The sequence below is a fragment of the Vombatus ursinus genome, unplaced genomic scaffold (genome assembly GCF_900497805.2).
Source record: "Vombatus ursinus unplaced genomic scaffold, bare-nosed wombat genome assembly UNPS02005659.1, whole genome shotgun sequence".
In the NCBI taxonomy this organism is placed as follows: Eukaryota; Metazoa; Chordata; class Mammalia; order Diprotodontia; family Vombatidae; genus Vombatus; species Vombatus ursinus.
The window spans coordinates 8,755,938-8,780,153 of NW_020945437.1; the positions used below are offsets into that span (position 1 = coordinate 8,755,938).

The 24,216-nt window shown below is 33.6% G+C and overlaps 1 protein-coding gene across 16 annotated transcripts in view; it reads left to right on the forward strand.

Annotated features, from left to right (window-relative positions):
- PICALM (phosphatidylinositol binding clathrin assembly protein) overlaps nucleotides 1-24,216 on the forward strand; it is a 120,272-nt gene that overhangs the window by 83,312 nt on the left and 12,744 nt on the right. For 2 of the 16 annotated variants that reach the window (XM_027848049.1, XM_027848054.1), the window contains exons 13-20: nucleotides 2,877-3,026; nucleotides 11,369-11,476; nucleotides 14,496-14,627; nucleotides 14,708-14,738; nucleotides 14,911-15,010; nucleotides 17,194-17,217; nucleotides 18,953-19,012; nucleotides 20,120-20,224. In XM_027848049.1, coding sequence (XP_027703850.1) covers nucleotides 2,877-3,026; nucleotides 11,369-11,476; nucleotides 14,496-14,627; nucleotides 14,708-14,738; nucleotides 14,911-15,010; nucleotides 17,194-17,217; nucleotides 18,953-19,012; nucleotides 20,120-20,224 — 710 coding nt within the window. The remainder of the gene's footprint in view (nucleotides 1-2,876; nucleotides 3,027-11,368; nucleotides 11,477-14,495; nucleotides 14,628-14,707; nucleotides 14,739-14,910; nucleotides 15,011-17,193; nucleotides 17,218-18,952; nucleotides 19,013-20,119; nucleotides 20,225-24,216) is intronic. The other 14 variants (XM_027848050.1, XM_027848055.1, XM_027848053.1 and 11 more) reach the window with 11 other exon arrangements.

Consider the following 24,216-nt stretch of genomic DNA (forward strand, 5'->3'; position numbering starts at 1 on the left):
TAAAATGATATTCCCTGACCATATGCCATCAAAACAAAGGAAGTGGATAAATATTTACAAAAAAAGGTTAAGTGCCCAGATTAACATAGCAAGAAAAGCGGAATTTAAATAATTCCATCTCAGAAAAATAAGTGAACAAGCCATAAATGAACTCCTTCCACCCAGAAAAAAACAAGACCAGACAGATAATACAAAATTCATTGAATGAACAGTTAATTCCAATAATATAAATCTGTTTGCAGAAATAGGAAAAGATCAGATACTACCAAATTCTTTTTGTGATACAAATATGATCTTAATACCTAAACTATGGAGAGTCAAAAAAAACTTGTAGACAAATATCTCTTGATGCATAGCTACACAAAATTTTAAATGAAATATTAGTACAAAGACTACTACTTTAACATATAAGAAAGATTATACACTTTGACCAGGTTGGTTTTATACACAGAAAGGAGAGTTGAATGTTAGAAAATTGATTTTTAGACTATTAATGTTAAAATATTACTAAGAACAATGAGAATAATGTAATTATATCAATGATGCAGAAGAAGCTTTTAAATAGAACACTTGTTCCTGTGAAAAGCATAGGATTAAATGGACTTTTCCCTGATATAGCAAATATTATCTATCCAAAATTAAAAGCCAGCATTATCTGAGGTATTGGAGCAGCCACATGATTCAATGGATAGAATGCTGGGCCCAAAGTGTGGAAGTTGGAATCCAGTGACCTGGGCAAGTCACTTAACCTTTACTTGCCTCAGTTTTCTCAGCTGTAAAAGGAGGATAATAACAGCACCTATTTCCCAGGATTGTTGTGTGGATCAAATAAGATAATATTTGTAAAGAACTTAAGCACAATGCCTGGCACATAGTGTGTATTTATGATGCGTATTCCCTTCCTGACACCCCTACATGCAATGAGAATAAATTAGAGGCGTTTTTAATGAGATGAGGAAGGTGGCAAAACAAGCATGAGTGTGAGTGGAACTTCAGCATTGCTTTAATTTACATTTCTCTAGTTTTTAGTGATTCAAAGCATTTTTTCATGTGTTGATGGCACATATTTCTGCCTCTTTGTACAATAATGCATTGTTGATGGAACAACGAATTGGTTGGTACAGCCATTCTGGAAAGCAATTTGTAACTATCCCCCCAAAGTCAGTAAAATGTGTATATTCTTTGAACTAGCGTACCACTACTAGACCTGTACCCCAAAAAGATTAAAAAAAGAGTGAAGGTGCTCATGTACAAAATACTTTTAGCATCTCTTTTTGTAGTGACAAAGAACTGCAAACTAAGGGGAGCGCACAATGTCAAAAGTGATAAAGGGGCAGTTTCAGAGATATCTGGGAAGACTTTCATGAACTGATGCAGAGTGAAGTGAACTGAACCAGGAGAACAAGTTATATAGTAACAACAAGATTGTTAAGCCAGACAACTTCGAATGACTTAAGATCTCTTAATGTGATGCCCAATTATGATTCCAAAGGACCTATGATGTAGCCTGCTACTTACCTCCTGAAAGAGAGGTGATGGACTCAGGATGCAGCATGAGGCATACAATTTTGGATATGACCATTTGTTTTTGGTTTACTATACACAAGTGTTGCAAGGATTTTTCCTTTCCTTTTTCAATTTGTAAAGATGAAGAGTGGGAAATAGAGGAAATAAAGCTTATTAATTTAACATGAAATAGATATTTAAAATTATGACATACTATTGAGATTATGATTGTTAGAACATGATCTAGATAGTATATAGAGTCATGAGTAAATTCTCCAAGGGGATGTTCCTTTGGGCAGAAACAAGTATTGTCAGAGCATGACCCTTAGAAAAATAATATGCTTAATTTACTTTTGTGAATAGTGTTCAAAATTGAACTTTTCTTTAATTGTCCTTTTTCCTAGTTCCACTTCTGGAACCTTAAATTTTAAGCCATTTCATGGAGTAGTTTTATTTAATTGAAATGATTGAAGGATACTAATAGAGAATTTGCACATACCTATTGCTAGTATAACTTTGGATGCAGAATTTGACAAATATACAAATATAGATAGATAGATCATACACATAAAAAGAGAGACAGAGGAAGAGAAGACTACCTGAATAGGAAAGGACATCCATTGTTACTCTTTGAGGACCTTATGATTCAAAACTACTGCTGCCCAGGAATTTTGAACACAATTGGCCATAAGGTTACTTGTCTCCCTAGTCTCTTCATGTTCTTCAAGAATTTTTTTTAAGAATTGGAAGGGACCTGTAGTCCAACCCATTTTTCCGATGAGGGAGCTAGGGCCCCAAGTGACTTGCCAAAGGTTACACTGCTATTAAGTGATAGAGCCAAAATTTGTACCTATGCCTTCTAACTCTCAGTCCAACATCCACTCTACTATACTATGTTGGCTCAGCTTTTTTCTACTTTTCACATTTTTTTACCTTCTGAATCACATTTCTGTTGTTCTTTTTCATGTGATTAGAAGTTTACCTCCTCTTTGAAGCCTTCAACAATTAGAGCCAGTTCATTTACCATTAATCACAGCATTCCTTTTCTAAGATGTTTATGTTTGTATGTACTTAAGGCTTATTTGTAATGCCTAATTATAAGCTTCTTAAGGTCAGAAATTCTGTCTCTAATATATAGCTGCTTAGAGTGAAAACTTAAGTCCATGGTGAGTGCACAGATGATTCATATTAAAATGCATTACTGAATTTATTTTTTCCTTTTGTTGTTTTTGTTATCTGAGTACTTAAGACTAAACAAAAATAATGAAGCTACTTTTTTTTTTCACTTAAAATGAACCTGTTGACTAATTCCAATACTAATTCATTTACTTCCTTTCTTCATTTTGCTCTAACCTACTCGGACTACACAGATCCTTTTTCTGCTACTGTAGATGCTGTTGATGATGCCATTCCAAGCTTAAATCCTTTCCTCACAAAATCTAGTGGTGATGTTCACCTCCCCATTTCTTCAGATGTATCCACTTTTACTACTAGGACACCTACTCATGAAATGTTTGTTGGTAAAGTACTATTTAACATATTTTCCCCCCAATTACTGTTTATATTGTCTAAATATTCTTGGTAATTAAAATAAGTGCCATAACTAGTTTAGTTTTCATTGACAAATCATAAAAGATAAACAGGAATAAAGTTACTTTTTGAAAAGTATAATATAAGTTTTTAGTTTCATTTAATTTAGGCAAAGTGATTGCCTGTCAGGTGAAAAGTTTTTTGTTGTTTTGAATTCAATGTCACATAGTGTGTTGTAGTATTCCAGTACACAGCCAGAAGATACAGGTTGCCTTAAGCATAATTTTTTTTATCATTTTTAATTTAAACTTCTGTTTTGTTTAACTATATTATAAAAAAGCTTGTTATCTGGTATGTATAAGCTTCCAGCTTAAAATGCCTAGTTCTGCCATAAACCTGAAAGTTAAAAAAATAAAAACAACCAATAAATTATCTAGTTTATTCCTGTAGTTGCGAAAGCGCAAGTTGACCTTAATGGTTTTTAGTAGTACTGTTATAAGACGTCCACAAGATGACCATGTCCCCGTAAGGTAAATGCCATTGAAAGTAGGTTTAATTGATTACTGAACCAGAGTAGTAATAGTAGTAGTATTAGTAATAATAATAATAATAATAATAACAATAATAATAATAATAATAACTAATATTGGTATAGTATTTTATAACCATATTTTGAATAATGCAGAATTGGTCAAAGGATCATTATAAAGAGAGTGAAGACATTTGAGGGTAAGAAAATGTCTTAGGTAAATACTGCTTTAGTCTTTGATTCTATAATTTTTTTTCAGAAAGGAAGTTATGAATTGAACAAAAATAGTTAATGTATTTTAACATGTTTTCTGAGACTGACAGTTGACAAGAAAAGCAAGCTAGTTATATGTAGTGGAAAGAGTGCTGTATTTGAAATCAGAAGACCTAAGTTCAAATTCTGACTCTGCTGCTTACTTCTTATGGGTACTTGGACAAGGCAGTTACAGTTGATGGGACTCAACTTGTTCAATTAAAAAAAAAAAGAGGAAGTTAGACTATGTGCTCTATAAACTTCCTTTCAACTCTAAAACGTTAAGATTGCATGATAACAAAACTTTTTTTTTTAAGAAAGCAAATTTTAAGGCATATATCTAGTAATCATTAAAGATAGTCTAATATAACTAGCTAAAGAATATTATAATTGATTATAATGAAGACATTGAGTCAAAAAAACACTTAATACTGTTTTGTTTTTTACTACAGTGGGAAGCTATGAAAGAGTTTGAAATTTTGTGAAAAACAAATGCTTAATAAGTGCTTAAAGAATTAACATTCATTTATCTTTCAAAACAAAACAAAAAAACTACTACAATCCAGAATACTTCATTTCCAACCATGCCAGATTACTGAATTATTGCATTTTACTTTGACATTTCTTTGACACACACACACACACACACACACACACACACACACACACAAAAGTTTGTCATGTCAAATGGCATGTAAAATTCCATCACTTTGAAACCCTTAACTCCTAGAAGTCTTACATGTAAAACCAAATTATAGAATCTGAATTAGAAACGGGTTTAGTCCATCTAGTCCGTCACTTTTGCAGATGGTGATACAAAAACCCAGTACAGTGCCTGAGATTGCATAACCAGTGAAAGAGGTAGTACTCGGACTCCAAGATGGGTGTTCTAGTCCGGGGCTGTTTTGTATGTGCCACTGAGATACCTCTTAAATAGGACTAGTTACCCTACTATGGTGTGTTTATTTTTTAGTGTGACATTTTAAAAATTGCTATGTGGAGAAAATGTAGCTATTAATTTGTGCTACTTTTTTCAAAATATTCAGTTATGCTCAACTAAGAATCTGAATTGATAAAACTGGTAAATGTGAGTTTTCAGCCAAAATAACTTGTTTGTAATTTTTAGTAAGAAGTAGTTCTATTGGACTAAAAAACGTAGAACTAGAAGAGACCTCAGAGGTCATCTAGCCCAACCATAGCCACTGAAGTTCAGAAAAGAGAAAGAAGCACCTGAAATCCCGATGGAAGAGAATAGAAGGATGTGTCATTTATGGCCAGTTTTTCAAGAATAATCTTTTAAGGAAGCTAAAGAAAAAAAATTAGCAAAGGTCAGATAAATTAAGTTGGGTAGGTTTATGGAAAAGTTTATTTGAAACAGGCATAATCATAGATCTTAGAACTAGAAGGGACTTAGAACTTAGTTGTGGGTATTCATGGTTTTTACATATGAAACAGCTGAGGTTCAAACCTTGTGTCTTGCTCAAGATCTCACCATTAAGAAGTGATGGAATAGAACCCAGAATTTCAACTCCCTCCTGCCTAGCGTATCCTAATTCATGAGTAGGTGTTCTTAACTTGGGGTCCATGGACTCCCACAAGGTATATGGATAGATTTCAGAAAACTTGTGGATTATATGGGGAAAACAATACATTAGCATTTGCTTCAATTATGAATATATGAATATTGGAGAAGGGTCCCTAGGCTTCACTAGACTGTCAAAGGGGTCCATGACACAAAACGGTAAAGAACCCCTGTACTAAAGAGTATGCTGTCTGTCCTGTAGTAAAGATTTAAGAGTTTAGCAGATTACCCAACCATTTGTTTTTGAGGGCAAGATTGTAAGACTACTAAAAATTTTTTTTAAAAGTGATAGTTTCTTTGAGACTGTAACTTAAAATGAATTTGTTACCAGGGACTAAAACAACACTAATTTTTTGGTGAAAAGTTGGCAAGGAAATGGGAGGTGTACGTGGAAATTATATTTTGAGCTGAATAAGGTCTCAATCATTGAAATTGAGCCTAAGTTACTTTTCATATTAGTTCTGAAGCATGGATTTCATAATAATAAATGCTGCCTTATTCAAAACAGTGAGAGCACAATGACATAGTAATGAGTATATGGATTTAAAGTAATTTGAAGGTTGCCTAAGTTATGATCACCAAGTGAAAAATTAGTTTGTCTAATTCATTATGACAAGGATATTTGTTTAAATGCCTTTTAATGTTACAAAAGTTTGGTTTTTTTGTTTTTTGTTTTTCAAGCATGGCTCTTGACTTTTGTTTGTTTTCTTTTAGCTGAGTGTAATTTTGTTGCCAGTGGCTTTTCTCTTTAAATGAATATGTCTTCTTCCTACATTTTATACCTGATAGAATCTGGGTTCTGTTTTATAAGTTAAAATTTGAAGATAGTTACTGTTTAGAACCCTTATTTTTTTTTTTTTAAATTACCCCCTTCCCATGCTCTGTAACTCTTCCTCCTCTTCTTTCTCTGCTTTTTTTGTTGCCTGATGTGCTTTGTCAGATTCTTTTTGTGGCCCTCAAGCTTATCCTAATACTACTCATGTGCGCCATGAGCCCTCTACTGTAGCCGGTCTATTTGGAGGTAGGTAATGGTATGTCTATAAAATAAACCTGTTATGTAGGTAATAGTTTTTTTCAAAGCCAAGTCCTTTAATTTGTTTAGGGAAATTTTTATTTATTTTATTTTTATTTTTTACTACTTTCTTTGCTTTCACAGACCTGTGGTTTGACCTGCCTTTTATTTGCCTTGGTTAAAAATGTGTTAGTTTTATGGATGACTGCCTACCATTTACACGTTTTCACGTTTTATTTTAAATACACATACTCAAAACAGTATCTTGTTTAAACAAATCTTATAAATATTCGGCCTTATGCATTAGAAATGCTTTAAAAAGTTTTCATACTTTTTATTTAGTCATATAATTTGATAAGCATGTGCAAATTTAACGTTCACTTCCTAGTCTGTTATTACAACAAAGCTGTGGCATAGGAGTTGTAAGGAGGGGGAAAGGAGAAACCATGGGGGAAGATGGTTAGAAAAGTAGGAAGCAAGTTTCATAAAATCATGGGTATTTTCATAAACTAGTTGTGCTTCCTTGCCACTCTGTCTATCAGACTTTAAACTCTGACAAGTTGCTGCTTTTGATTGAGTCAGTAAATGTTTGTTGGATACCTATTGTGTGCATAGCATTTTATCACTTTTGTTAGACTTTCCTGAAGTTTGGCAGATAATCAGACTTATTTATGTTCCCTCCCTTTGGGGTAGGAGTTACATGGGTTTAAAAGAAGTTAATTGTGGCATTTGGTAATACTACCTTAATTCTATACAGCATTTGACACTTTAAAGAGGCACTATTAGAAGGGTTATTTCATTTGAAACTCAAAAATATGGGAGTTCTGTTGCCATGGTAACAATCTATATTTGAGCAATTTCTCGAGGTAGGAATAGGAGGCAGAAGGATGGGCCCTGGACTTAAGAGTCAAGAATACCTGGGTTCAAATTCTGCTTCAGATCCTTAGTAACTCTGTGACCTTGGGCAAGTTGATTAAACTCTCTGTGTCTCAGTCTCTTCATTTGTAAAATAAGGGGGTTGGACTTAATGGTTTCTTAGGTCTTTTTCAGTTCAGCTTCTAGAATCCCAATTTCTGTCAGCTTTGCATGTAGTTTAAAAAAATCTGACAGTCCAAAAAGCTTTTCACTAGTCCTTTTCCATTGAACATTGGTATTTATGATTAGTGCATGGAATTCTTCCATTTCATGATATACACCTGATGAGTATGCACTGTAGAAACTTTTTAATAGGAATATCAATAAGTAGATTTTCTTTATACTAAGGAGTGAGAAGAATTTCAAGTAGTGTCATCTGAATACTTTGCAGCCAGATTAAATGATGTTACACATTTGAGATTTATGGAAGGTATATTAATATTATGTTTATCCATTATGTGAACTATTTGTGCCCGACCTTCTGAGCTCATATTGGTCTGATCAGCCAGTCAGACACACTGTATTTTGACCACCAACATAGTGATGTCATTTTTGTTCTCTTTGAGAATGAAGGGCAGCAACCAATTATGTTTACTTTGTGTGTTTGAGAATCTAAAATAACCTTTGAATATCCTTTTCTAGTGACTTTATAAAATAATGAGACTTAACTTTTAATTAAAATGCTGGTTCTCATTTACTATCCCAAAATGGTATATAATTTTGGAGATTTTGGCTGTCTTTCTTGAGCCTAGTTTAGCTTTGCTTCCATATTAGAGTTTCTTGATTTAAGGCATTATGTCTCAGAAAACTGTCCTTTTTCTTTATTCTGTGAATAATTGTAGGGGTTAATATTTAACTTTCACAGATTGGTGCCTACCGACCTTTAAAGATGGCCCTCTGCCCTCTAACCCCTGAGCTTATTGAAATAAGGAGATGAATAAGGTGTTGGTTCTGAACTACATAACATATTCTGACTTCTTTAAAGCTATAGAAATTCTCAGTTATATGTACTGAAAAGAGAATTGATTTACCTATGTGTTAATTTTAGCGTTTTGGAGCAAATAGGATGGAGATTCTACTTATAGAGTACATTTGGATGGAATTTATCTCTTGGCATATTTTTATAATTTCCATTAATGCCAGTAATGTCAATTAGCCATATTTGTCACTTGGAATATTTTAAAAGAGTCTGAATTATTCTCATATCTGTAGAGTAGGTTTTTTTTGTAGGTACATTTTCCTATCCCTTGCCAACACCACTCCCAATAAAATCCCACTTTGATGTATTTCTTATCTCTTCTGAGTCAAATGCACCATCTTGAATCTACAGGGTTAGGGTTAGGGTGACCCAGGAAATTTATGCACTTCTTCTGTGTATTATTAAAAAAAAATACATGCCAAACTGCTTTTGGTATTTAACCCAAGGCTAGAACCTATGTACCCACCCTATCCAAGGGTCTTAATCTAAAGGCTAAGTGATTGTTGAACATGGTTGTTTACCTCTTGTACCTATAGAATATTTATTACAGGTTATACACACATCAAGTGATGTATCACAGTATATGGGAACTTTTGACATAATCATTCAAATTAGCATGCCTCAATTGTCTTGAAATTTCTTGAACTATTCATAAGTCCCTGGCATGACAGTTTTTTTTTTTTTCCATTTCATTCTTTCTAGTCCACCATCATCAATATATTGACTTGAACTTTGGACACTTAAAATCATTTGCTTTGTCACTGTAGTTGAACAGTTTCTCTAACGCCCCCAAAAATGGAAAAGATATTTAAAATCATTGTACCATGGCCTTAGATCTTTCCTGATAATGTGGGTCCCCATTCTATATGGGGCATACATTACATCTTTTGTCATCCAGCCTCTGGATTTCCAATTCTTTCTTGCATATTTAGAGACTGAGTTAAAAGTACCTTGCAGGTGCTCTAGTACGATCTGTGTCTGAGTAGGCATTTCTTGTACAGTATCCTCAAGAAGAGGTCATCCAACTTCTCAGCTTTAATACCTCCAATGAAAAGCAATTTTCCCTTTCCTTTTGCCCTTCCCCCAAGGTAGCTTATTTCACTTTTAGATACTTTAGATAATGTTTTTTAAAAGTATCCCTTTATATCTGAACCTATATCTTTCTCTCTTCAGCTTTTACCCATTGTAACTGGTTCTGCTCTCAGAAACTAAGTAGAACAAGTCTCATTGTATGATAGCCCTTGAAATGCTGGAAGATCCCAATTATGTCCATTCTCAAGTTTTTTCTTCTCCAAGCTAAACATTACTTTTTTCTTTAACTGTCATTCTGGTTCCTCACCATTCTGGTTGCCCACTTCTGACAAGCTAGAGCATGTCCATTTCCCTTAAAGAAAATATATCATGTGACTATGGAATTATACAAGTCACAGAATCAAAATGTTAGCAGAAGGTTGGGGGAGAATACAAGAAAAAAAAGATTATGAGTTACCTATTTGAACATATCTCCTACAGTGAGTCAGACTATTGCTAGTCCTTGCTAAAACACTTTAAAGTGAGGCCCAGTGTGAATGGTGGCTCAGTCCATTCCCTCTTAGGCAACTCTGTGGTCAGAAAACTTTTGTTTGTTTGTATTGGAAAAAAAAAAAACAACCCTACCTCTCAGGGGCAACATAGGCAGTACTTGTCTACTTCCTCATTGATAGAACACTCCTTAAACTGTTTAGCCATCAAATCTCCAATTAGTCTTCTTTGCTTCTAGATGAACTCTGTACTTGTTGCTTTTGTGCTCTGCTTTACAGAGCTGTAATCATTCTGGCCACTTTTCTTTAAATGTGCTTTTGTTTTCAACAGTCCATTAAAACCATACACTTAACATTGTTGACACATTACTAATTAGTTTTGGCTCTATAACTTCTGCACTGATTTTGCTTACAAATTGAGTGCCCATATTGTGATATAGCAGCACTCTTAAGCAGAATTTAATCTACAGGAGATACATTTAGGTAGAGTAGTTTTTCTTTACTCAAGAAAAAACACCTCTGTTTTCATAACTACAGTCTAGATCAGGAGTTATTAAACTTTTGGAGTATATGTCATGGACTCTTTTACCAATTTGGTTAAAGCCTATGAACCCTGTCTCAGCATGATATTTTTAATTGCATAAAATAAAAATTATTGACAAGATTGCAAAGGAAACCAATTATATTGAAATATAGTTATGAGAATATATGTGTGCATGTGTATAAAAGTTCTTAATATATCTTTTGAATATGAGGATAAAGTCTGTGGTCACATATAATAAAGGGCTGTAAAATCAATCATTGAACAGTTTATGTTTTGCCCCAGTTATTGAACAGTACTACCTTGAATCTTAGTTACAGATGAAATGGATGTTTACAGCTGAGTCTTAGGCAAGCTACTGGAAATAGATGCATAAGCTGAAATGTGTAAGAAAGTGGTTGAGGCTGGGGATAGTTAGTTATATGAAGGTTAGTAGACAAAAGGGGTATGCGTTTCATTTATATTGATGAGTTTGAAACCTGGAGATTTTGCCACCGAATGCACTTGAACCACATTACTTCTTGGTGATGGAGGGGAATAGGGAAAACTTAGAATTTATGGGAATATTGTTGTTCACATTCCTGAAAGTCCCCTCGGGGTTGTGATAAATTGCTCTAGAGGGAAAATCCAAACATTGTACATACATTTAGCTTCATATAAAATTCTAGACAGCTCCAGGTCTGTTTACTTTTGAACTTCAAAACAAATTAAACATTTCTTAAGCTAATTTGACAAACTATAAACAAGCTACAACATAAGCACTATTTTGAGGGATATAGTTTAATAAAGGGAGCTAAACGCCTATTATTGCTGGTTTTTCTTTTCCAGCGAGATCCATTCTATATTGGAAAATATTGCTATATATAATCCCCACTAAAAATGGTAGTTTTGAAAAGATGTATTTTTGAAAGGTTTGGTTTTTATATTTTATAATGTTTAATAAAGAATTGAAAATGTTATGAAAGAATTTAAATTTTTTTTTTAAATTTTGGTTCTTCTCAGGGTTCACTCCTTCCCCAGTTGCACAGCCACAGCCTTCAGCTGGCCTTAATGTTGACTTTGAGTCCGTGTTTGGAAATAAATCTACAAATGTGATTGTAGATTCTGGTGGTAAGAGAAAATTTATACTTTATTAAAAGTACTACTATAAATATTCAAATTTCAGTTCTGTGAGAGTTAGCTTATTTTGAGGAAGTATAAAAAAGTAACTTCAGAAAAACCTTAATTTTGGTGTTACCTTCAGTTTTTAAGAATTAAACTGGGTTTATATGAAGAAATTGCCAGATCTTCTGCTAAGAACTTTAAAGAAATGTCAAGTTATTCTTTATCCCAGTAGATATTTTTCAGTCACTAGAAAGATCATTTTTCTCCTTTCCTGCCCTTATACCTTTATATCACTTTCCCTTCAAACACACACACCTAGTCAGTCAACAAGCTTTTGTTAAGTTCCTTTTATGTACCTGAGACAATGGAAATCACATTGAATGGGAATCAGAAGATCTAAATTGAAATCCCATCTCTGAATCTTAGCCTCTGTATGACCTTGAGCAAGTCAGTTAAGCCCCTTGGACCTCAGTTTCCTCATCTATAAAATGAGGAGAGTGTAATAGATGACCTCTGGGGTCCTTTTCCACTCTAAAATTATGATCTTAAATGCTATTTGCTGGTGTGTTTGTTTTACTCTAGCCTTGCATTTATCTCCTCACCAAACAGACCAACTTATTGACTCATTATTTGAATTGTACTTCATTCATGTGAACCTGGTCAGCTGATCACTGGAAATGATGTTTAAGATATCCTGCTTTGCTTCCCCTTCCGCCTTAATCTGTCTTTTCCTTTTTAGCCCTGTTTCTGAAGTAAATTGTAACTTCTTAAAATATAAGGCATGAGGTTTTATATTTAAAAAAAAAAGACCAAATAAGAAAACCTGAAAACATGTAAGAATATTTTATTTAAAAGATATGAAAAAAATTAAAAAACAAACAAAAATAAAAGATACGAAAACAACTTGGAAACTTATTTTAAAATACATTTTCCAATAATGTCCTAGGCTCTATAAATGGACTCTAAAATATAAATGACATCCATATAGCCCTTTCAGCACACATTTAAAGGGGCTCCAGCAGTTGTATTCCTGATTTTTCTAGGGTTTGAGTTGATGTGGAGGAGGAGGTTTGTTTTCATTTTTGTTTGAATGAACATTTCTTTATGGCCTACTGGTTTGTCTCAAAGACAAAACATTTACACATGTATGAGTTTTTCTATGTAGAATTATATATTATTATATATATTATATTAGATATATATAGACATATATGTGTGTGTGTGTCTGTGTGTATACATATATATATATACACACACATAAACTGAAAATAAGGAAAGCAAAACTAACTATTTTTTGGCACTAAGTAGTACTCCTACCATGTAGTAGACTTCAGAGGTGGTTAATAATTACTATAAACTTATGTGAAAGATCAGTAATTCCCTAGGTGTGGAAATCAGGTTATAACTTAGAAGATTAGTCTTAGGCAGTCTAAGTTATTGGCCCATGTTTCCACAGCTAGTATATATAAGGTTTGAGATTTGAACCCAGATCTTGCTTACTCCAAACCCATTACTTTATCCACTGGGCCATTCTATTTCTTATTAAGTTTAAGCTATTTAAATTCAATCGGTTGAGTTTTTTTCTCAAATTTATAATAAAACCAAAGCTTTAGTTGGGAAGTTAGTCCAACTTCTTTCCTCTATTTTATAAACAAGGAAACTGATGCCTAAAGGTAAAATGATTTGCCCTAAAGTATTGTACATAGTAAAAAGTCAGGATGTAAACCCATGCGTTGACTTCAAATTCATCGTTCTTTCTGTTGCGCTTCATTCTTTGGTACCAGAAATTTAATGCACTGTATTCATAGTTTAATATCCTTGAATATTTCACCTTTTGTCTAAATGAGAAAGGATGCAAAGAAGTAGATTAATCTGGCACTAGTCATATGCTACCATATTGTATGATTTTCTTATGAATCTAAGTAGTTCCATTATAACAACTATCAGCAGATCTTTTGAATTGGCTAGTGGGATTTGCTTTGCTTTGCTTTTCTTCCTGTCATCCTCTAAGAAAAATCTTAAAGAAGCAAATTGAATTTTTCTTTTTAGTACCAAGTTGACCTCTACTTTCAATTTCATATTCATCATTTGCTAAGTACCTTCTGTGTATTAAGTGCTAGGGATACAAAGGTAAATGACTACTCCAGCCTTAAGTACAGAGCAGCTAGATGGTACAGTGGATAGAGCACTGGGCTTGGAAACAGGAAGACTCACCTTCATGAATTTGGCTTCAGACACTTACTGGCTGTGTGACCCTGAGCAAGTCACTTAACTCTGTTTACCTTAACCTGAGTTCTTTATCTGTAAAAATGAGCTGGATGAAGAAAGGGCAAACCACTCCAATATCTCGGCCAAGAAAACTCCAAATGGAGTCACAGAGAATGGGACAATAACTTAACAACTTAAACCTTAAGTACCTGTACTCAGTGGAGCTGCTACTTTTTTACTAGACCTCTCAAGAAAGTTAAGTTATAGTCATTTTGGTGCAGTTTAAGCATCTCTTAAGCTAAGGAATACACTTGATGACCTCTTGGTTTATTATCAGCTTTGCTAATATTCTTTGCTAATAAAATCTACTTAAAAGAATAAATTTGCAAAGTCCCTTTGCTAAAAGAAAAAGAAAGAATTCTTAAGTACTATTTGTACTTCTTCATCTACCAGTTAGCCCTTTAAATGTCTTGGAAGAAGATATAAGGAAGAGAACTTTGTTTCAATTATCCTGGAGTTCCAGAAGGCTTACTCTGGAGGCAGTATATAGTCATTTGTCTGAATAATTCTTCCTTTGTCTTTTTTAAGCCTTAATAAGTAACTCTCTTTATCCATAAACCCTTCCCCTCTTTAAATTATTATATGTAAGAGAAAATACCGTGATTAGTTTCGTGTGACTCCACTTTTGGAGAGTTTAATGTACAAATCTTCTAAAAGAACTTTTCAAGAACAAGGAGAGCAAAAAGAGTTGCCTTTTAAAAGCTATAGTACAGTGAAGTTCCTTACAAATCCTATTTCGTTTATTTATAACTTTAAGGCTTTGATGAACTAGGTGGACTTCTAAAACCAACAGTGGCCTCTCAGAACCAGAGTCTTCCTATTGCCAAACTACCACCGAACAAGTTAGTGTCAGATGACTTGGATTCATCTTTAGCCAACCTTGTAGGCAGTAAGTATTTTTTTCCATTTTATGATAAATTGATTCATTTGGTAAGAGTAGTATTTAAAACTCTCTTCCTTATATCATAGATCTGGGCATTGGAAATGGAACCACTAAGAAGTAAGTTTTTCTTTTGTATATTTACCTCCATTTTACATATACTACTTTTAAAAACCTAATTTAGCTAGCTTTAAAAAATGAAAGGGATTTCTGTTTTACTTTGCTTAATCTCATTGTCTTTTGAGAAAATTATCTAAGGGAGTTTAATGTGGTGACTTGTGCTTTTTTAAAGTGATGTAAACTGGAGTCAACCAGGTGAAAAGAAATTAACTGGAGGATCTAACTGGCAACCAAAAGTTGCACCTACGACTGCTTGGAATGCTGCAACAATGGTAAGTAAATGAAGTTCATTATAGAGTGGTGCATGTATAATCTATAGTAAAATTCATGTACAATAAAAAAAAGTACCATAAGTGAGTTTTTAGATCTATTCCTAATATTAGAGAGTAGGGAGAGTTCACATAAATTAGAAAATAGGTGGTTTAACTTTATCAACCTCAGAATTTCTAGAATGCATTGTAGTATAGGTTAAATGGCTCTAAGTTAGCAATTTGAGTAGATATCAAAACTTACTCTACACAAATCTTTCCCTACCCATAACCTCCAAAAGAATTAACTGTGGCAAGATTGAGAGGAGAATTTTTTTTGTTAGAGGTAGTTCTACATTTAATCAACATGAAAATCTACCTTCTTCTTGTTATCATTATGGTCTCTTCTGCACAGGCTAATCTTTTTGGTTAGAACATGTTGCTAAAGAGGCCAAAGTCAGATGTCTAATGACTTTCCAAGCTGAGCTTTTTATAGAGAATCTTCACTTTATAACTACCCTTGTCATTTGGCCTGCTGTCTTGAGGATGATTGACTATTGAGTGACTTCAGTAAATTATTAGAAAAATAAAATATTTCCTACTGATTTACTAGTAGCAACATGTTCGTGTGAAAAAGAACAACAAATTTTATTGGTTTTTTTATTTTTTTATTTCTCAGAGAAAAATATGGTGTGATGGATAGAGAACTTTGGTTGAAGTCCTGCCTTTGATGTATAGGGGCTGTGTGATAACATTCTTCTCCCCCCCCCCCCCCGGGAAATCTCATAAATTCTTTGTATTCCAAGGTAGCTCTCCAAGTCCAAATTGCAGAAGAAATACCAACCTGAATAGAGAGAGTTTGCTCATCCTTTGGTAGAGAGAGTTTCCTAGATTAATGAAATTACAAATCTAATCCCTATCATAGTCCCTATACTTTCTCACTTCAAGATAATTCCTTTATTCAGTTTCTTTGATCTGTTGCCAGATTTCTTTGGTTTTAGGCATGTTTCAGCATGTGGTTGGATTAAAGACAAAAGCTAGTAAATAGTATGCTGAAAGTAAGCTGGAAAAGTCTTTGTTTAATATTGTTTGAAGACTCATCGAGGTTCACTAGTAGCAGATAATAAAATTTACACTTTCTGGAGGCTATGATTTTTTATTGGTAGTCAAACTAAATATACATAGGATTATATTCCAGTTTATCTGAAAGAATTCCCATTAACACAGATGAGAATTACCCCGTGACTGTTTCATATGGGAAGCTAATATAAATATTCATGTATCATAAAAGTGTTTTTCAGTTTTAAAATAATTTTACACCGTGCAGCTTCTTACAAATGTATATGGAATTAATACAGGCACTTAAACTTTGGCTACTAAGATGCTAACAATTCAGATCTTTTATACAGGTGGAAGTAATTTGTAATTCTTCCACTAATAATTTGTATGATGATATCAGTAGACTGGGAACAATCTCTTGCTTCCCTTTGCCCTTTTACTTTTCCTTCCCTCTCCCCCTTTCTCCTCTCTTCCTTTTGTCTTATGCCCTACCACCTCTCTCTTTCTCTTTTTTTCTCTCTCTCCTCCTTTCCTTATTTATTCCCTTTATGTTTTATCATACTAAATGTCATAGATTTTATTAAAGATTACTTGCAGTGTTGGAAATTTTTAGTACTTGAACAGAATTGCTGCTTGTAACATTTTTCTACATTTCTAACCTGTTCCATTAATACATAAACACTGTCAAGGTTTTAAAGCCTTTTAAAAAAAATTATTTATTCCTGCCGGCTATATGAAGTGTATTTGTATTCCAGACTCTGCTAGTGAATTTGCCAATTAATCTTTCCTTGCCATGGACATTAGCTGAAGGTTTAGTGTAATATGCATATGAAATTTACTGCATGGCTTCTGAATTTTAGACAACTGACAGATAGTGGGCTTTTTTCTTGTAAAACATGTAAACAAAAACAAAAAAAGAACATATAAACAGAAAAGTCCAAAGCAGAGGAAATTGTTTTTAACCTTGGCAGTGTTGGTTTTAATGTAGATGTCCCTTTGTTAAATTACTTGAATTATAAGCATTTGTATTTTAGGTAGATATTAAATGTACATGTGAACTAAAATGCTCTGTGTATTTTCTGTTGTGTAAGTACTTGTTCTAATCCAGTGTTATTGCATTATGTAATTGTTCTCCCTGGGGAAAACAGAATGGCATGCATTTTCCACAATACGTAAGTGACCAAAAAACTAGCCTTTTTGCAATAAAATCGGCATGTTATTAACCACTGCTGTAGCAGAATCTCATAACCTTCCAGCTATTACACATTTTTCATATTAAGATCTTCAATGTGCCAAAAAATTCCTTCTAGCATATACTGATTTCATGGGTATGCTGCAGACTTGATTCCAGTGGTGGCATGGGAAATATCAAAATTTTTTTTCTTGCTTAATATTCTGCCATTTGCTTCCAGATAGCTGGGTGTCTATTGTTTGTATGTGTCTGTGCTGCCTTAATGCACTTGATGAGTTCTGAATGAAGGGGGATGTTGATTGTGGTGGTGTGTTTAAAATAATAATTGCATGAAATCTCACAGGCTTATGCTGTATTTGACAGTTTGTTGACTTAACATGGCAGATCTTAATTTTAAAGTAGGGAGAGACCAATAAGTCATTTGTGCTCACTTAAATACTAAACTTTATTCAAAATAACCTGTATTTTAACTCATGCTTCATTTAACTTATACATCCATTTAAATTGCAGAATTCCATTTTTGTTTTTTTATAATTCCAGCCGTGCTATTGGTCTTTCACCTTTATGTAACATCAGTTTTCATTTTATGATATGTATAAGGTGATAAAATAAATATCTTCCCCAAAAGATTAAATACCCTGATTATATAATGTACTTATTTTTTTACAATAGAGTATGATATATTAATGAAACCCTAATTAAAAGGAAAAACAACTTTTAAAAAGCTTAATTTTTAGCATATAAGAAGTTAGGGGTTTTTTTGAGGTTTTTTTGGTCTTCCCTATCTCCCTCCCCTCCCCCCCAAAAAAGATGGCTTTTGTGTCACTAGTGAACAGGTGGCATACAAACCCTTTATTTGATAGTTGTGATTAATTCATTAATTAAATGCTCAATCACACCATTATAGTGCATAATAACGCTTTTAAAACATTTTAAATAACCACGAAGGTTACTAGCAACTTAGCTTTGAGCTAAATTCTGATTTTGAGAAGCTTATTCTTATTAATTGGTCAGAATACTTATGTTATTGCTGAATTAAGGATCTAACATTTAATTTTATCAGTCTTCTTAGACATACTTTTGTTGTACTAATAGGTCTTTATAATTAAGGGCTTTCAGAAATAACTTCATTTGTTATTTATAATCAAATGTAGATGGTTACTCTTTGGGTCGTTGTTTTATCTAAGGTTGAGTCTTTTCAGTTTGTAATTGCCTTTTGTTGTTGTTGTTGTTGTTAACTGAAAGGAAACTTTTTGCCCCCAGGGAAAAACTATAAATATTTGACCATTAATTTAAGACTCTGTGACCTAGTGGATAGAGACCTGGGTTCAAATTCTGCTTCTGATAAATATATATATATATATTGGTTTATGACCCAGGGCAAGTCATTTAATCTTTTATTGCCCCAGGCTGCTTTCCAGAACTGTAAGTTGCAGAGCAGGTACCATATTGGAGGAGGGAGATTGTTTACCAGGAATTTACAAGGAATTCCTTACTCCAGTTAAATTACACATACAGATCATTTAAAAAAAAAAATAGTTATCCCAGTTTTGGATGTTTATAAGTGCCACTTCGTCTTGGCTGTGTTAGCAAAGCTTTTTTTTCTTTCTTTCTTTTTTTATTTTTTACAATTGCTATTATTGTTGCCCTAAAATTGTACATAATTGAATCACTTCCTGGTTGTTAAATTATTTTTTTTCCCCTCCCTGCATTAGGCACCCCCCGTAATGGCCTATCCTGCTACAACACCAACGGGAATGATAGGATATGGAATAGTACGTATTCATTTGGATTTAATTTGCTTGGCAGGGGATAGGGAAGGAAGGGAATAAGCTCTTATATAGCAATTACTATGTCCCTGCAGGCACTGTGCCCAAGTACTTTTTGCAAATATTATCTTACTTGATCCTCACAACCTTCCTGTGAGGTAGGTGCTATTACTATCCTCATTTTACAGTTGAAGAAACTAAGGCAGACAGAGGTTAAGGGCCTTGCCAAGGATTGCACTGACAGTAAGTGTCTGAGGCCAGATTTGAACTCAGGTCTTCCTGAATCCAGGCCCAAAGCACCACCAGCTGCCTCTGGCTATATATTTCTATGTATAGATACCTATGTCTATATCTTTATATATAATATATATACATCTATATCTATCTATCCGTCTATATATATATATATATATGCTATCTGTATTGTTGCAAATGCCCTAACTATACAATAATTGTTCAAAAACTGAAATTTTTGTCAAAAGAACATTAATATCCTGTGTGTACTCTTTTAATAGATGGTGACATCCATGAATTTAATTTAGGAAGTGGGTGGTAGTGATTTTTAACAAATCTAAGTTACTATACTCTGGAACAATCAAGAGTTGATTCTGTAATAAGTGTTCTATAGATATTTTAGGCCTCCTGATATTTTTTTTCAGAGTGAGCCCTTAGGAGTTAACTTGAATTTTTCACTTTGTATTGAGGGCATGTGGCTAATGGGTTTAAGCACTATACTTTGATTTATACTGTATGTATGGAAGTACTTTGCTTTAACATGCTTAGGAGAGAGATTCTTTTCTTACATTTGTAACTTTTCCTGTGATTCTATAGCCAATAAAATTTAGAAATCCTTGTTCCAGTCAAGGCTTGTAATTTAGGTATTACATGTTTTATAAAAGTGGGGGTCTTTGAAAGACTTTCTTTGAGAGATACCTCGGCTTCTTTACCTTCTTGGAGTCTGTAGCTGCTATTCTATTGTATATATTCAAACTTAATTTTCCTTTGAACCAGACCAAAAGTACTATAGTATTTTTAATTCTTGTAGCTTTCTTTTTTAAAAGGGAGAAAGAGTCCACTGACAAATAATGTCCTCTAACTTTGATTTATTTTTAGCCAACTCAGATGGGAAATGTACCTGTAATGACACAACCAACATTAATATACAGCCAACCTGTCATGAGACCACCAAACCCCTTTGGCCCTGTTTCAGGAGCACAGGTAACGTAGGACACTTGATGTTATGATGACTGACTTCATCTGGGAGGTTTACCAAATTAAATACTTGTTTACTAATAAGAGAACTAAAATTTTTCTGTGGAAGGATTAGTAAAGCTCTTAGTAAATTGGTATTCTGGGGCTTAGAAGTATATATTTGGAATTTAAGAAAGATGCTTTTTGTTACTTATGCGTGGTTTTCTTGTATGAACCCAAATATGTCATTCATTAGTTTTACCCTCTATAATGAGGCTAACATTTTGAGGTATCTTCTTTCTTCCACCAAAGGATAATATGCACAGTAACAGCATTTAGTCCATTTGGTCTGTCTTAAGTGAGGGTCTTGATATATCTCACGTTGTTGATCTCTTATAACCTTAACATATAACTTTAACCTGTTTGGCTAAAATGGTTAAATTCTATAACTTCAGTCCTTTGATTTCCTTTTTGTGCTTTCAGAGAAAACCATGTGACTGACTGAATTCCAAACTATTGCTGTATAGTTTTCAAGTTTGCTTCCTTTTCAAAGTTCTGTGGGTTTTTTTGTCTTTTGTTAATCTTATAGGTAATGCTTTTAAGCCTTGAGAGTTGTCTACATACATTATCTTTCCTTGTTCGTAGATGTTTTCTTTTGTGACAGAAATTTAGCTACCTAACCCTACATGATAAATAAATGTTCTTTATGCTGCTTCTTCTTGCAGATCAGCATGATCTGTGAGCACAGTTCCCCTCTAGCATTGGCTAATTTACGTACTGCGTCTTTTCTAATTGAAGGATGCATACATTTTATTATTGGTCATGTGTTTAAATTCATATTGTTAAATTTGAATTGAATTTCTTTTTTCTGCCTCTACAGTTCTTTTCTCTTTTTTGTTCTAAAAGGACAGTGTAATTAGACATTTAACTGAATTTAGTCTTTATCCTTAAGAGGTAAAACTCAGATTGATTTAAATTAATACTTTGCTCTAAAATATCTTCATTCTGTTTAATATTGAAGTTAATTTGATCAACTTGGTCTTTAAATTGACTTTTTCATTTGTAGCATTTGAATTAATTTTCAAAATAAGTTTCACAAGAAAGCTGGATATATTGCTATAAATTGTCTGGAGTAATTGAAATTTTAGCTCGGTTTCCCTTGTTCCCCCCACAAGTTTATAGTTTTCATTAAGCTTTTTTTTTTAAAATATAAAAGTATTTGACACTCTCTGCCTTCCAGTAGTGATAGTACTGATTTCCATTTTAAAATGTTGAAAAACTAAAGTAGCCATTTTACTCCAGTAACTTGTTAAAAATATATATAATTTTCCCTTCAATCAGTTTATCCATCCTTTATTATTATATAGTCATAAAATTCCTCATTCTTGTCTTTTAATCTCTGATTCTTTATCTTTAACATTATTTCTTGGGTCTTTTGGGTTTCATTAAAAAAAAAAAGTGATCCATCTCTTCATTCAATAAGCATTCATTAATAGGCTGTTGTAAGACCTTGCACAAAGGAGATACAGAAATGATACTCCCTGTTCTCAAGGAATATATAGTTTAATATGAGACAAAAGACATACACAAATAGCTAAAGCAGAGTGAAATGTGATAAAAGCCTAATAATAGAGGTAAGAACAAGATGCAGTGAGTTCGTTGAAAAGATGTATTACTTTAATGTTCCAACTCAATTTCAAATTGTATTATTTCTATTTTCTATCTTTTGGGGGACCCAGAGAAGATCACAGATTTGTGTCAAAAGGAAATATTTAAATCAGAGCTGAGAAATTTATTCACTACTGAACCTAAAATGTAGTTTCAAATGTTTGGCACAACGCATTCCTAGAAGCACTTCTACATGCTATCTTTCTTAGAAGCAGCAGAGTGCATCAGTGAGTGGAGACTGCATCAGTGTTGTAGCTCAGGCAGCATTCTTGTATTGTATTACCCTGCCTGTCTGTTGAGGGGGTATCTTTCAGTGTTTTCTGGGCTTCTTGCTGGAATGGCTAATCAGACCTAGGTGTTTAATGCCACGTAGCTCCTGTAACTGTCAAGAATTTCATTGGCATTTTAAAATATGTTCTACTTTGGAGTCTCTGCATTAGTTTCCTTCTTTAAGTGTTCTTAAAAGCTAACCTTAGAATTCATTTATTTGCATTTATACCAGTATTTCTTAAACCTTTTGCCTTCTGAGTTGCTAATAATCTCATAAAGTCAAAAAATGTTCCAGGCTTTCAGTGTTCTTAAAAGGGTAAGCTGGAGGTGGGGTGAATAACAGGAACATGTTTTTGTGATTTATTCTAGGAAAGGAAATATTACATTATCACCTAGGAAATAAGGCAGTAACAGGAGAATAAATCTACTAAGGATTGGCAGCTTCCCTAAAACATTGTTGATTTGAAAGAGAACCCTCCTAGGGAAGGAAAAGAAGACTAGGAAAATTCCACAATAGTGTTGGTAATGTGGATGAATAAGACTTTATTACCACCATGTGGTCCATCTTCTTCCCCTTTACTGACCCTTTTACTTTAGAACTCATTAAATGTATTAAGGCAATCCAGAAATGTGCAGTTCTTACTTTTCATCCACAGAGTCACTTCTGAACCTATTGGACATAATTATGTCCTGAATCTGCCATTTAGTAACTCTGTGACCCTGGCCAAGTCACTTGATCTCTCTGAGCCTCAGTTTCTTATGAAAATGGAAATACTTGGCACTGTCTTTTCATAAGGTTGTTGTGAGGAAAGTATTATATAATGTAATCTATTTTTGTTCATTTCCACAGTGTCTAACCTATTTCAGGTTTTCTGAGTGTCTTATACTTGAACAATCTCCCATTTAATATACTCTGCCCCCAAATGCTAGAATAATATTCTGTAAATGGTATTTTCATTACTTTTCCCTCCTCTGATTAAGCCTACAATGACTCCCTGTTGTATTGAAAGTATATGTATTATTATATTCCAGGCATTCAATCAACTTTTCTTTTTGTCTTCCTGTTTCTTCACAAGGTTCTACTCTAATAGTAAGAAGTGAGCAAATGAAAAATAATAATGTACTTGATTTCCACAATTATGTGAATATCATAGACTTTGTTTCTCACTCTCCTGCCTCCCTTATTCCATCCAAGGCCATCTTTATTGTTTGTCACTATTTTAAAGTTGCTCTCTAGCAGGCTCTTTTTAAATAGCAAAGGACTGCATAAATGTGAGCTATTAGTACTAATAATTTTCACGAATAATTGATACTAGTAATTTTCTTGCTCACTTCTGTGTAGAAGATATGGTCTCTATACTCTTCTTTTTCTCTTTGCTTTTTTCTTCCCAATTTAAAGGCCACAATGCTCTGTCCATTTCCTCAAAGACTTGGTTTACGGGCAGCTAGGTTGGCGCAGTGGATAGAGCACCAGCCCTGGGGTTAGGAGGACCTGAGTTCAAATTCGGCCTCATACCTATAACACTTACTAGATGTGTGATCCTGGTCAAGTCGCTTAACCCCATTGTCTAGCAAAAAAAAAAAACAAAAAAAAAACAGAACAAAACTTGGTTTAAAAAACTTAACCTCCTCCAAGAAACCTTCCCTGACTGATTTCACTCCTTTCTCATCTTTCCCTTCCCCCACATTCACTCAAGCAAATAATCTAAAACGTTTAGTGGTGGTATAATGGTGAATGTGAGCATGGAGGGCTGACCAGTGTTCACTGAAAACAAAACAAAAAACACAACAGAGTTCTCAATGGAAGAGAGTCAGATATCAAATGATATTTTGAGAAACTTTAAGTGAAGCAAGAAAGATAAAAACTTTTCACACCTAAAGTGATTTGATTTGATTATTGAACTCCTCTTTTGTATATTAATAACACTTCAGATGAAGATAGTTGTGTTCTCCTTGAGCCTTTTTCTCCAAGCTAAACAACTCCAGTTCCTTCAACTGATACCCTTAAGAATAAATATAGAATAAACCTTAAGGTCTTACACAACCTACTTCTCTTCCTCTAGAAGCTTTCTAGTTTATCA